Below are 15,019 nucleotides of genomic sequence, written 5' to 3'. Positions count from 1 at the left end.
GGGCAGGCTCGAAGGGCTAGGTGGCCTACTCCTATTTCTTATGTTCTTATGATATGAGGGGGAATCAGGATATTGAATTTGATGATCAGCCATGATTAGAATGAATGGCAGAGCAGGCTCGAAGGGCCGAATGGCCTCCTCCTGCTTCTAGTTTCTACATTTGTGTCCATTCTGTCTCTTGATGAGTGGAAGCTGCACTGAGACTCAGGGAGGAGCTCTTCAGCCACTGGGAGGGGGCGGTTGAGGAGGATCCTGGCAGTGACCTTTCCCGTGGTGGAAAGTTGGGAAATCTCTCTGTAACGCCGGCAGTTGGACTAATCTTTGTTGAAGATGGTCACAATTAAAGTATCTCTGAGATCTCGGAGCATTCCTTCCCAGACAAGGGTTGTGGATTCTTGTCAAGAATGCCTCTCTGCCATACTTTAATATTTCAGCGGGGATTCTATCTGTGCTGGAAGCCTTGCTGTTTTTCAGTTATCAGGTTGGTTTTTGGACCTCCCAGTGAGCAGGGGTTGCACAGAGATGTCGGTGGGTAGCATGTTGCAGGGTTGTGTCGAGGGCATCTGTATTGAAGGTTGCATCTTGGGTGAGGAGGTCCTCAAAGTGCCCTCTCCAGTGGGTGTTGACTGCCTCTCTGTCTTTGGGCGTGCCTCTGTTTCTGGTTCTCAGTTGGCGTGGGGTAGGGGGAGTACACGGGGTGGGGTAGCTCCCTGGGTACTCGGACCATGAATTGTGCTGAGAAAGCCACGCACGTTCTGTTGTCAAGGAGTTGCTAAGTCTCCTGCGCTCTTTCCACCTGTCTGTTCTTTGTTGTACCGTTATCTCCAGTTGTGTGTAGGTTTGTCAGCGCCGACCCCCAACCCCCGACACAACAGACAAAAGAGGCATTCTACTCCAGTCTCGATCAATCACTGTCCCGAATCCCCAAGAGAGACAAACAAACTGACTGTTCTCAGCAACTGCAATGTGACAATCCAGAGGAACGCAAAACTTTGGGAAGGCTTGTGAGGCGAGGGAGGATGTGGGGAGAAAACAAACGCCATAGAAATTCTCCTCGTGACAGAATGTCTGGACCACGAGCTGGTCATTAGGAACAATCTGATCCACCAGAGGCACAAACAGGAGAACCTCATGGCCAGACACCACCCCCCTCCCAAAGACCAGCAGCCAGACTCTATCATCATCCAGGAAAGATATCCACAACACTACATCCGGAGCCAACAACTGCTGGACTGACCACCGACAAATCCACCCGGCCACATCCATCACCCTGGCCCCAAACCAGCAGAAAAAACTCAATGTCACTGGACTCAAAGACCAGAGAAGAAAGATATTCTGTCTGTCTCAGAGACAGGATCATCTTCTGCTTTGTAACAGCTGTGTACAATGAATAACGCTGCATTGTGCTGGGTCTAGGGTATTATTGATCCTGTGTATAAAATAGGGGCCTAGGTTTAAAGAAGATGTACAAGGCAGAGGTGGGTGCCTGGAACTCGTTGTCGGGGGAAGTAGTGGAAGTGGATACGGTAGTGACTTATAAGGGTATCTTGACAAATGTCTGGAGCTCTGCACGACAACATTCCGATGAGACAGGGAGGTTTTGGTAGGTTACGGGAACCGTGGTGCACAAAGGTTGTGATGAACCTAGTCAAAAAGAAAAGAAAGGCGTACAGAAGATTCCGAGAGCTAGGCGATGTTAAGGAGTATACGGGTTGTAGGAAGGAGCTTAAAAAGGAAATTAGGAGAGCCAGAAGGGGTCATGAGAAGGCCTTGGCGGGTAAGATTAAGGAGAATCCCAAGGCCTTCTACAAATATGCGAAGAGTAAAAGGATGAGATGTGAAGGGATAGGACCTATAAAAGGTGAAGGGGGAAAAGTCTTTGTGGAACCGGAAGAAATGGCAGAGGTGCTTAATGAGTACTTTGCCTCGGTATTCACGGTGGAAAGTGATCTGGGAGGTTGTACTACAGGTTTGCAGCAGACTGAAAAGCTTGAGTATGTGGACGTTAAGAAAGAGGACGTGTTGGAACTTTTGAATAGCATCAAGATAGATAAGTCGCCGGGACCGGATGGGATGTAGTCCAGGTTACTGTGGGAGGTGAGAGAAGAGATTGCAGAGCCCCTGGCAATGATCTTTGCGTCATCGATGGAGACGGGAGAGGTTCCGGAGGATTGTGGATGTGGTTCTTATATTCAAAAAAGGAAATAGAGATAGCCCAGGAAATTATCGACCAGTGAGTCTAACCTCAGTGCTTGGTAAGTTGATGGAGAAGATCCTGAGGGACAGGATTTATGAACATTTAGAGAAGTTTGGTACGCTCAATAGTAATCAGCACGGCTTTGTCAAGGGCAGGTCGTGCCTTACGAGCCTGGTTGAGTTCTTTGAAAATGTGACTAAACACATTGACGAAGGAAGAGCAGTGGATGTGGTTTACATGGACTTCAGCAAGGTATATGATAAGGTCCCCCCATGCAAGACTTCTTAAGAAAGTGAAAGGGCATGGGATCCAAGGGGCTTTGGCCTTGTGGATCCAGAACTGGCTTGCCTGCAGAAGGCAGAGAGTGGTTGTGGATGGGTCTTTTTCTGCATGGAGGTCGGTCACCAGTGGAGTGCCCCAGGGATCTGTTCTGGGACCCTTGCTGTTTGTCATTTTCATAAATGACCTGGATGAGGAAGTGGAAGGTTGAGTTGGTAAGTTGCTGACGACACGAAAATTGGTGGTGTTGTGGATAGTCTGGAGGGATGTCAGAAGTTGCAGTGTGACATAGATGGGATGCAAGACTGGACGGAGAAGTGGCAGATGGACTTCAACGCGGATAAATGTGTAGTGATCCATTTTGGCAGGTCAGATGAGATGGAGTACAATAGCAAGACTCTTAGCAGAGTAGAGGATCAGAAGGACCTTGGGGTCCGGGTCCATAGGACTCTTAAATCGGCCTCGCAGGTAGAGGATGTGGTCAAGAAGGCGTATGGTGTACTGGCCTTCATTAATCGAGGGATTGAGTTTAGGAGTCGGGAGATAATGCTGCAGCTGTATAAGACCCTGGTCAGACCCCACTTGGAGGACTGTGCTCAGTTCTGGTCGCCTCACTACAGGAAGGATGTGGAAGCTATTGAAAGGGTGCAGAGGAGATTTACAAGGATGTTGCCTGGATTGGGAGGCATGCCTTATGAAGATAGGTTGAGGGAGCTCGGTTTCTTCTCCCTGGAGAGACAAAGATTGAGAGGTGACCTGATAGAGGTTTATAAGATGTTGGGAGGTATAGATAGGGTGGATTGTCAGAGACTATTTCCCAGGGCTGAAATGGTTGCTATGAGAGGACCCAGGTATAAGGTGCTGGGGAGCAAGTACAGAGGAGATGTCAGGGGTAAGTTTTTCATTCAGAGAGTGGTGGGTGGGTGGAATCGGCTGCCGTCGGTGGTGTGGAGGTGAACTCGTTGGGGTCTTTTAAGAGACTTCTGGATGAGTACATGGGATTTAATGGGATTGAGAGATATAGATAGGCCTGGTAGATAGGCATATGATCAGCGTAACTTGTGGGCCGAAGGGCCTGTTTGTGCTGTAGTGTTCTATGTCCTGAATGCATGAATAGGATGGGAATAGAGAGATATGGTCCCCAGAAGGGTAGGGGGTTTTAGTTGAGTTGGGCAGTATGGGCAGTGCAGGCTTGGAGGGCCAAAGGGCCTGTTCCCCTGCTGTAATTTTCTTTGTTGTTTAACCTCGCCCGTTGTTGCAATTTCTTCGGTCCCGCTGCTGTGAGTGAAATTTGGTTGAACATCAATCTCTCTGTTCTCACCGGCAGCGAGATGGGAAAATTCCAGCCAATACAGTGATTTGTCACCGTGATCACAGAAGGGGGAGGGATGTTATTTGTTGAAGTGGTTGTCAGTTATATTAACATATTTTGATGGTGATGTTATTAGGGTGTTGTAGAGGCTGCAGTTTGGGTTTTGTACAGACAGCAGCTCCACAATAACCTGTGTTCCTGTCAGTTTGATTGTGTGTGTGCAAAACACATCTCCTTATTTGTGAAAACCCACACCAACTCACAATACAAAAAATATTTACCAAGTTTCATCCCAGTCAGTTATTTCCTCAGTCAGGGGTATATACCCAGTTCGGAGGAAGGGGGGTGCAGGAAGGAAAGAGTTCCCCGTTCGGGGGTGGGGGAGGGGTGGTATATTCCCAGTCGGGGGATATATTCCCAGTTGATTCCTAGTTTGCTCCGAGTGGGTCAGTGATTATTGCCCCCCCCCCCCCCCTTTTCCTGCTGCTGCTGTTTATAGTAAAGAGTAAAAAGTCTGACAACACCAGGTTTTAGTCCAACCTATTTATTTGATAATATTCTCACAAGCTTTCGAGGGGTTACCCTCTTCGTCAGGTGAATGGAGAGTTCTGGCCTCAGACAGAGCATATAAAGCACAGACAGTTTAGAGATTACTGATTAAAATGCGAATCCTTACACCTAACCTCGACTCATAGATCGGCAGTTTCGATGCGCCACAGCGAAAAACCGCACCGATCTCCTCAGAAGACAAACACGGGACACAGTGGACAGAGTTCCCTTCGTCGTCCAGTACTTCCCCGGAGCGGAGAAGCTACGACATCTTCTCCGGAGTCTTCAACATATCATTGATGAAGACGAACATCTCGCCAGGGCCATCCCCACACCCCCACTTCTTGCTTTCAGACAACCACACAACCTCAAACAGACCATTGTTCGCAGCAAACTACCCAGCCTTCAGGAGAACAGTGACCACAATACCACACAACCCTGTCACAGCAACCTCTGCAAGACATGCCGGATCATCGACATGGATACCATCATCACACGTGAGAATACCATCCACCAGGTACATGGTAAATACTCTTGCAACTCGGCCAACATTGTCTACCTGATACGTTGCAAGAAAGGATGTCCCGAAGCATGGTACATTGGGGAGACCATGCAGACGCTACGACAACGGATGAATGAACATCGCTCGACAGTCACCAGGCAAGACTGTTCCCTTCCTGTTGGCGAACACTTCAGTGGTCACGGGCATTCAGCCTCTGACCTTCGGGTAAGCATTCTCCAAGGCGGCCTTCACGACACACGACAGCGCAGAGTCGCTGAGCAGAGACTGATAGCCAAGTTCCGCACACATGAGGACGGTCTCAACAGGGATCTTGGGTTCATGTCGCACTATCTGTAACCCCCGTGACTTGCCTGGGTTTGCAAAACCTCACTTACTGTACTGTCTGGAGACAATACACATCTCTTTAAACTGTGATCAGTGCTCCTACCACTCACATTGTCAGCCACTTCAGGTCTTGAACAGCAGGTTAGGTGTAAGGATTCGCATTTTAATCAGTAATCTCTAAACTGTCTGTGCTTTATATGCTCTGTCTGAGGCCAGAACTCTCCATTCACCTGACGAAGAGGGTAACCCCTCGAAAGCTTGTGAGAATATTATCAAATAAATAGGTTGGACTAAAACCTGGTGTTGTCAGACTTTTTACTGTGTTTACGCCAGTCCAACGCCGGCATACCCACATCATGTATAGTAAAGAGTGACAGTGCAGACTGACTGATTTTGAATTTTAATGATCTTTCTATGTAAGAGATTACAGAGATTCATTTACAATCTTCATAGTGAGAACCAGCTTGCTGGGAGATTGGGAATGCTATAATAATATTGTTCACTTAATATACACCTAGGAGTGGAGTTCATGCGTGTTTGAAACAAGGTAAATTGCTGGCAACACATGTATGTATTGCACAGCATGATCCCAGGACCCTGACAAACACATGAAAAAGCAGCATGACATGATAATCAGTGACAGTGGGAGCGAGCATAGGGCCCATAATGCAATTTCCCAGATTGGGAGAGAGGGAATGAGGCAGGGACTGAGAGACTGATAGAGGGGGTGAGGCACTGGGGGAGGGAGAAATGGATAGTAGAGATTCAGATGGGAGAAAGAGTGACTGCTGAGGGATTTGGTGACGGGGAGATGGAGGGCTGATATCTCAGTGCTACACTGTGCTATCTGAGGTATTGCTTCACTATTGCTACAAAGTGCCTTGCTCCCAATACTGGTTGACTTCAGGAGGCATCACACTGCATGTTGGATTCTGATCCATTGTTGGTGTTTCCTTCAGACAACCAGGGCTCCGTAGATTTGGTTGGGATCTGCATCCTTCAGATCAATGTTACTAGCAACAGAGAGTGGATGTTCAATACTGTCTTCATTCAGAGATGTACCTGTGACAGTTAGAGGAGATTGTTAGAAACCAACAGCAAGTATCTCAGTCCTGTTTACATCCTTAGCACATCAACAACCTGTGTCAAACTTGGATACATTGATGTCAGCTCCTTGTGGAAAATCAACTAATCACTAAGCATCTATCCATTATCCCTGCTCACCTAATGCTTAATCAATCTCTTAACCAGATCCATATTTTGCTTTTAATTAAATGAGCTTTAATTTTTAGCTAACAGTCTATTTGGAACCTTCTAGAAAAGTACAAATGAACAACATGAAAATATATTCACCTGTCCACTATAGTAACTTGCTCAGAAAATAAAATGTTTTATTAAACGTTACCCAACTTGTACAAGTTTATATTGACTCTCTGACCGATGACATTTTTCCAGTTATTAACTTTGAGATGAACAGCTTGCTCATTCTCTCTGCTCTTAAATAGCAGAGGAATATTTGCAATTTGCCAATCCCAAAGGGACAGTTCTGAAAATAAGAAAAGCTTTGGCCACAAATCCCTCATCGATTTCCTTCAAAACCAGAATTGGAAACCACCAGGTTTACAGGCATGTTTTTTCTGTATACAGAAGGAGGCCATTCAGCCCATCGAGTCTATACCAACTCTAATACAGAGCATCTTACCCAGACCCATCCCCTCCCCTCCAACTCCAGCAACCTCACACACTTACCCCACTAATTCCCCTAATCTACATACCCTTGGACACAAAGCAGCAATTTAGCATGGCTAATCCATCAAATGTGCACATCTTTGGACTGGGGGAGGGAACCAGAGCATCCACAGGAAACCCACGCAGACACAGGGAGAATGTGCAAACTCCACACAGTGACCCAAGACAGGAATCAAACCCAGGTCCCTAACACTGTGAGACAGCAGTGCTAATGACTGTGCCACCCCAGGGCCCTGGCACTGCAAGGCGACAGACCTAATCACTGTGTCACCATGCTGCCCCGGGTCCCTGGCGCTGTGAGACAGCAGTGTGAATCACTGTGTCACCGTGCTGCCCCGGGTCCCTGACGCTGTGAGACAGCAGTGCAAATCACTGTGTCACCGTGCTGCCCCAGGTCCCTGGCACTGTGAGACAGCAGAGTGAATCACTGTGTCACCGTGCTGCCCCGGGTCCCTGACGCTGTGAGACAGCAGTGCTAATCACTGTGTCACCGTGCTGCCCCGGGTCCCTGGCGCTGTGAGACAGCAGTGTGAATCACTGTGTCACCGTGCTGCCCCAGGTCCCTGGCACTGTGAGACAGCAGAGTGAATCACTGTGTCACCGTGCTGCCCCAGGTCCCTGGCACTGTGAGACAGCAGAGTGAATCACTGTGTCACCGTGCTGCCCCGGGTCCCTGGCACTGTGAGACAGCACTATGAATCACTGTGTCACCGTGCTGCCCCGGGTCCCTGGCACTGTGAGACAGCAGTGCTAATCACTGTGTCACCGTGCTGCCCCGGGTCCCTGGCGCTGTGAGACAGCAGTGCGAATCACTGTGTCACCGTGCTGCCCCGGGTCCCTGGCGCTGTGAGACAGCAGTGCTAATCACTGTGTCACCGTGCTGCCCCGGGTCCCTGGCGCTGTGAGACAGCAGTGTGAATCACTGTGTCACCGTGTTGCCCCGGGTCCCTGGCGCTGTGAGACAGCAGTGCTAATCACTGTGTCACCGTGCTGCCCCGGGTCCCTGGCGCTGTGAGACAGCAGTGCGAATCACTGTGTCACCGTGCTGCCCCGGGTCCCTGGCACTGTGAGACAGCAGTGCGAATCACTGTGTCACCGTGCTGCCCCGGGTCCCTGGCACTGTGAGACAGCAGTGTGAATCACTGTGTCACCGTGCTGCCCCGGGTCCCTGGCACTGTGAGACAGCAGTGCGAATCACTGTGTCACCGTGCTGCCCCGGGTCCCTGGCACTGTGAGACAGCAGTGCGAATCACTGTGTCACCGTGCTGCCCCGGGTCCCTGGCACTGTGAGGCAGCAGTGCGAATCACTGTGTCACCGTGCTGCGCCGGGTCCCTGGCGCTGTGAGACAGCAGTGCGAATCACTGTGTCACCGTGCTGCCCCGGGTCCCTGGCGCTGTGAGACAGCAGTGCGAATCACTGTGTCACCGTGCTGCCCCGGGTCCCTGGCGCTGTGAGACAGCAGTGCGAATCACTGTGTCACCGTGCTGCCCCGGGTCCCTGACACTGTGAGACAGCAGTGTGAATCACTGTGTCACCGTGCTGCCCCGGGTCCCTGACACTGTGAGACAGCAGTGTGAATCACTGTGTCACCGTGCTGCCCCGGGTCCCTGGCACTGTGAGACAGCAGTGCTAATCACTGTGTCACCGTGCTGCCCCGAGTCCCTGGCGCTGTGAGACAGCAGTGTGAATCACTGTGTCACCGTGCTGCCCCGGGTCCCTGACACTGTGAGACAGCAGTGTGAATCACTGTACTGCAGTCTTCTTATTTACATTCAGTTTACTGAGTTCCAGATACTCAATGATGATTGGTTTATCCCTATTGTGAAGATTGACTGAGGTCAATAAATTAGTCAATTCCTTACTTTCATTCCAAAGAACCAATATTTGAATATTCTTATTCTCCCAACTCAATTATAAAAACATTAGTATCATCCACAGAATAATTTTAATACCATAACGACACCAAGCCTGATTTACACCCAGACAGATTTATGTTCTGCAATCATGCAGGCACAGGCACAGCAGGCACAGGTGCAGACGCAGCAGGCGCAGACACAGCAGGCACAGGTGCAGCAGAGGCAGATGGCACAGAGGCGGACAGCGGTACAGTGGTTAGCACTACTGCCTCACAGCATCAGGGACATAAGAAATAGGAGCAGGAGTACGCCATCTCGCCCTTCGAGCCTGCCCCGCCATTCAATAAGATCATGGCTGATCTGTCATGGCTCAGTTCCACTTTCCCGCCCTCTCCCCATAACCCTTAATCCCCTCTCTTATCAAAAACCCATCAACCCGCGTCTTAAAAACATTTAGCGAGGCAGCCTCCACCACTTCAACGGGCAGAGAATTCCAGAGATTCACCACCCTTTGAGTGAAGAAGTTCCTCCTCAACTCCGTTCTAAACTGCCCCCCCTTTATCTTGAGGCTGTGTCCCCTAGTCCTACTGTCCTTTTTGAGCAGGAAGAGTCTCTCCACCTCTATCCTATCCATCCCATTCAAGGTTCAATTCCCAGCTTGGGTCACTGTCTGTGTGGAATCTGCACATTCTCCCCATGTCTGCATGGGCTTCCTCCCACAATCTGAAAGATGTGTTGGTTAGGTGGATTGGCCATGCTAAATTCTCCTTCAGTGTATCTGAACAGGCACTGGAGTGTGGCGACTAGGGGATTATCACAGTAACTTAGATACATTGAAATATAGTAAGCAGAAGCAGGAGGAGACCATTTGGCCCTTTGAGCCTGCTTCACCATTCATTTTGATCATGACTGATCGTCGAATTCAATATCCTGATTCCCACTTCCCCCAATATCCCTTGATCCTTTTAGCCCCAAGAACTATATCTAATTTCTTCTTGAAATAAGATGTTTTGGCCTCAACCACTTTCTGTGGGAGTGAATTCCACACATTCACCACCCTCTGGGTGAAGAAATTTCTCCTCACCTCAGTTCTAAAAGGTTTACCCCTTATCCTCAAACTCTGACCCCTAGTTCTGGACTCCCCCCACCATTGGGAACATTCTTTCTGAATCTACCCTGTCTAACCTGTTAGAATTTTATAAGTTTTTGAGATCCCCTCTCACTCTTCCAAACATCGGTGAATATAATCCTAACCGACTCAGTCTCTCCTCATATGACAGACCTGCCATCCCAGGAATCAGCCTGGTAAACTCTCGCTGCACTCCCTCTATAGCAAGGACATCCTTCCTCAGATAAGGAGACCAAAACTGCACACAATACTCCAGGTGTGGCCTCACCATCGCCCTGTACAATTGCAGCAAAACATCCCTATCCCTATAATCAAATCCTTTCACTGTGGAGGCCAATGTATCATTTGCTTCTTTACTGCCTGCTGTACCTGCAAATTTACTCTCAGTGACTGATACACAAGGACTCCAAGGTCCCCCAAAAATCCACCTCTCTCAATTTACACCTATTCAAATAATAATCTGTCTTCCTATTATTGCTACCAAAGTGGATAACCTCACATTTATCCACATTTTACTGCATCTGCCATGCAGATATCCACACACTCAGCCTGTCCAAATCACACTGAAGCATCTCTGTATCCTCCTCACAGCTCACCCTCCCACCCAACTTTGTATCATCTGTAAATTTGGAGATAATACATTCAGTTCCCTCTCCCAAATCATTAATATATAATGTGAATAATTGGGTCCCAGCACAAGTCCCTGTGAAACTCCACTAGTCACTGACTGCCAATCAGAAAAAGACCCATTTATGCCAACTCTTTGCTTCCTATCTGCTAACCAGCTTTCTATTCATCTCAAGACATTACCTGCAATCCCATGTGCTTTAACTTTACATCGTAGTCTGTTATGTGAGACCTTGTCAAAAGCCTTCTGAATAAACCACATCCACTGGCTCTCCTTGGTGAGCTCCACTAGTTACATCCTCAAAAAATTCCAATAGATTCATCAAGTATGATTTCGCTTTTGTAAATCCATGCTGACTTTGTCTGATTATACCACTGCCTTCCAAATGCTGAGTTATGAAATCCTTGACAATGGACTCTTGCAACTTCCCCAGTACCGACGTTAGGCTCACTGGTCTGTAGTTCCCTCCTTTCTCGCTACCTCCCTTTTTGAATAATTTACATTCGCTACTCTCCAATCTGTAGGAACTATTCCAGAACCCAAAGAATTTTGGAAAATAACCACCAATGGATCTACTATTTCCAGGGTCACTTCCTTCAGTTCTCTGGGATGAAGATTATCAGGACCTGGAGATTTATCCACCTTCAATCCTATCAATTTCCCCAAAACCATTTCTCTCCTAATGCTGATTTCCCTCAGCTCCTCACTAAAACATCTTTCTCTCAGCACTCCTGGTACATTATTCATGTCTTTGTGAAGACTGAAGCAAAGGACAGATTTAATTCTTCAGCCGTTTCTTTATTCCCTGTTATAAATTCTCTGTTCTGACTGTAAGAACAAAGAACAATACAGCACAGGAAACAGGCCCTTCAGCCCTCCAAGCCTGCGTCGCTCATGCTTCCAACTATTCGTTTGTAACCCTCCATTCCCAGTCTGTTCATGTGGCTATCTAGATAAGTCTTACATGATCCCAGCATGTCCGCCTCTACCACCTTGCTTGGCAGTGCATTCCAGGCTCCCACCACCCTCTGTGTAAAATACATCCCTCTGACATCTGTGTTGAACATTACCCCCCTCACCTCAAACCTGCGATCCCTTGTGTTCATCCGACCTGAGAAAAAGTTTCCCACTGTTCACCCTATCTATGCCCCTCATAATTTTATACACCTCTATTAGGTCACCCCTCATCTTCCGTCTTTCCAGGGGGAACAACCCCAGTTTACTCAGTCTCTCCTCATAGCTAAGACCCTCCATACCAGGCAACATCCTGATAAAGCTTCTCCGCACTCTCTCCAAAACCTCCATGTCCTTCTGGTAGTGAGGTGACCAGAACTGGATGCAGTATTCCAAATGTAGCCTAACCAACGTTCTATACAGCTGCAACATCATATGCCAACTTTTATACTCTATGCTCCGTCCAATAAAGCAAGCATGCCATATGCCTTCTTCACCACCTTCTCCACCTGTGCTGCCACCTTTAAGGATCTGTGGACCTGCACACCCAGGACCCTCTGTGTGTCTATACTCCTGATGGTTCTGCCATTTATTGTATAGCTCCTCCCTATATTAGTTCTACCAAAATGCATCACTTCGCATTTATCTGGATTAAATTCCATCTGCCATTTCTCTGCCCAATTTTCCAGTCTATCTATATCCTGCTGTATCTCTGACAATGTTCATCACTATCCGCAAGTCCAGCCATCTTTGTGTCATCCGCAAACTTACTGATCACACCAGTTACACCTTCTTCCAAATCATTTATATATATCACAAACAGCAGAGGTCCCAGTACAGAGCCCTGCGGAACACCACTGGTCACAGACCTCCAACCGGAAAAAGACCCCTCCACTGGTACCCTCTGTCTTCTATGGCCAATACAGTAAAAAGTCTGACAACACCAGGTTTTAGTCCAACCTATTAGTTTGATAATATTCTCACAAGCTTTCGAGGGGTTACCCTCTTCGTCAGGTGAATGGAGAGTTCTGGCCTCAGACAGAGCATATAAAGCACAGACAGTTTAGAGATTACTGATTAAAATGCGAATCCTTACACCTAACCTGCTGTTGGACTACTACTAAAACCTGGTGTTGTCAGACTTTTTACTGTGTTTACGCCAGTCCAACGCCGGCATACCCACATCATGACTTCTATGGCCAAGCCAGTTCTCCAACCATCTCGCTAGCTCTCCTTTTATCCTGTGAGATTTAACCTTGTGCACCAACCTGCCATGAGGGACTTTGTCAAACACTTTACTAAAATCCATATAGACGACATCCACGGCCCTTCCCTCATCAATTGTTTTTGTCACCTCCTGAAAAAACTCAAATTTGTGAGGCGTGACCTCCCTCTTACAAAACCATACTGTCTATCGCTAATGAGATTATTCCATTCTAAATGTGCATACATCTTATCTCTAAGAATCCTCTCCAAGGGGTAAGGGGCCGACATTCGATTTTGTCAATCTTTTTCTGTTTACATATCGATAGAAACTTTTACAGTGAGTTTTCATGTTCTCCACTAGCTTACTTTCATTCTCTATTTTTCCCTTCTTAATCAATCCCTTCATCTTCTTTTGCTGAATTTTAAACTGCTCCCAATCCTCAGGCCTATTGCTTTTTCTTGCCATTTTGTATGTTTCTTCCTTGAATCTGATACTATCTCTATTTTCCCATGTAATCCATGGTTTGGCCACAGTTCCCTTTCCACTCTTGCGCCAAACAGGAATAAACAACTTCTGAAGTTCACCTTTTCGTTCTTTAAATGCCTGCCATTGCCTGTCCACTGTCTTTCAGTTCAGTAATGTTTCCCAGTCCCATAATGGTCAATTCATGCCTCATATCATCATAGTTACCTTTACTGTGATTCAGGACGCTGGTCTCAGAATCAACTATATCATTATCCACCTTGACAAAGAATTCTACCATATTATGGTCACTTGTCCCCAAGGGTTCTCTCACAACATTGAATACAGGAGTTGGGACGTCTTGTTGAAGTTGTACAAGACATTGGTAAGGCCACACTTGGAATACTGTGTGCAGTTTTGGTCACCCTATTATAGAAAAGATATTATTAAACTAGAATGAGTACAGAAAAGACTTACTAGGATGCTACCGGGACTTGATGGATTGAGTTATAGGGAGAGGCTGGATAGACTGGGACTTTTTTCTCTGGCACGTAGGAGGCTAAGGGGTGATCTTATAGAGGTCTATAAAATAATAGGGGCACAGATCAGCTAGATAGTCAATATTTTTTTCCCAAGAGTAGGGGAGTCTAAAACTACAGGACACAGGTTTAAGGTGAGAGGGGAGAGATACAGAAGTGTCCAGAGGGGCAAATTTTTCACACAGAGGGTGGTGAGTATCTGGAACAAGCTGCCAGGGGTAGTAGTAAAGGTGGGTACATTTTTGTCTTTTAAAAAGCATTTAGGTAAGTTACATGGGTACAATGGGTATAGAGGGATATGGGCCAAATGTGGACAATTGGGATTAGCTTCGGGGTTTTAAAAAAGAGAGAGCAGCATGGACAAGTTGGGTCGCAGGGCCTGTTTCCATGCTGTAAACCTCTATGACTCTTGACTAGATTGCCAACTAATCCTTTCTCGTTGCACAACACCCAGTCCAAGACAGCCTGTTCCCTTGTTGGTTCCTCAATGTATTGCTCCAGAAAACCATCCCGTATGCAATCCAGAAATTCCTCTTCTATTGTACTGTGACAAATTTGATTCTCCCAATTTATATCTAGATTAAAGTCACCCATAATCACAGCTGTTCCTTTAATACATGCAGCTCTGATTTCCTGTCTAACGCTTTTCCTAACATTACCACTGCAGTTTGGTGGTCTGTATACCACCCCACCAATGCTGTTTGCCCCTTGTTATGTCTGTGCTGCCTGTGTTTTCACAGACGCAGGCAGCCCCAGACGCAGATAGCCCCAGACGCAGGCAGCCCCAGACGCAGGCAGTGCATGCAGACACAGACGGAGACAGCACAGACAGTCCAACGACCACCCAGAGGATGACACAAGGCCTCAAAGTTAGGAAAGGACATACAAGCGTCAAAAATGAAATGACACAACACACTGGCAGCAAATGGAGGTCAAGTGACAGAGGTTATAAATAAATGTAGCAGTTTGATTGGTGGAGTGTTTGGACCTGATGAGTAATTGTGCAGGCAGACCCTTTGAACAGTCGATAGGTGCTGTGAAGATGAGTAATTGTCGATTGAGGAGTAGAATGTTAGAATTTGGTGTAAAAAGCCGAGAGGTGTCAGCATTGCATGGTTCTGTAAAAAAGGTGATATTTTTTCTGTGCTTAGAAAGTTAACAAAAATGCAGCTGCCTTTGGGGCCCCAGAAATATCTGAATCAAAGGCCAAGCAGCAGGGTTACCAAGGCAACAAACAGGCTTTTGAATTTTTTTGAATTCAACCAGTTTAAAATCAGGCACTTGGATACCAGCAACTTATTAGATTTGAA

The 15,019-nt window shown here is 47.2% G+C and overlaps 1 protein-coding gene across 2 annotated transcripts in view; it reads right to left on the bottom strand.

Moving 5' to 3' along the window:
- Positions 1-5,577: 5,577 nt before the first annotated feature.
- Positions 5,578-15,019, bottom strand: part of rnf157 (ring finger protein 157) — a 78,565-nt gene continuing 69,123 nt past the window's right edge. For both annotated transcript variants that reach the window (XM_080184109.1, XM_080184110.1), the window contains one exon: positions 5,578-6,246. In XM_080184109.1, the coding sequence (XP_080040235.1) occupies positions 6,140-6,246 (107 nt within the window). In that variant the 3' untranslated portion in view covers positions 5,578-6,139. The remainder of the gene's footprint in view (positions 6,247-15,019) is intronic.

Source organism: Carcharhinus amblyrhynchos, unplaced genomic scaffold (assembly GCF_965287045.1).
Source record: "Carcharhinus amblyrhynchos unplaced genomic scaffold, sCarAmb.v2.hapA scaffold_568, whole genome shotgun sequence".
In the NCBI taxonomy this organism is placed as follows: Eukaryota; Metazoa; Chordata; class Chondrichthyes; order Carcharhiniformes; family Carcharhinidae; genus Carcharhinus; species Carcharhinus amblyrhynchos.
Note: the sequence above shows the minus strand (reverse complement) of the source record. Positions and strands in the feature narration are given on the sequence as shown.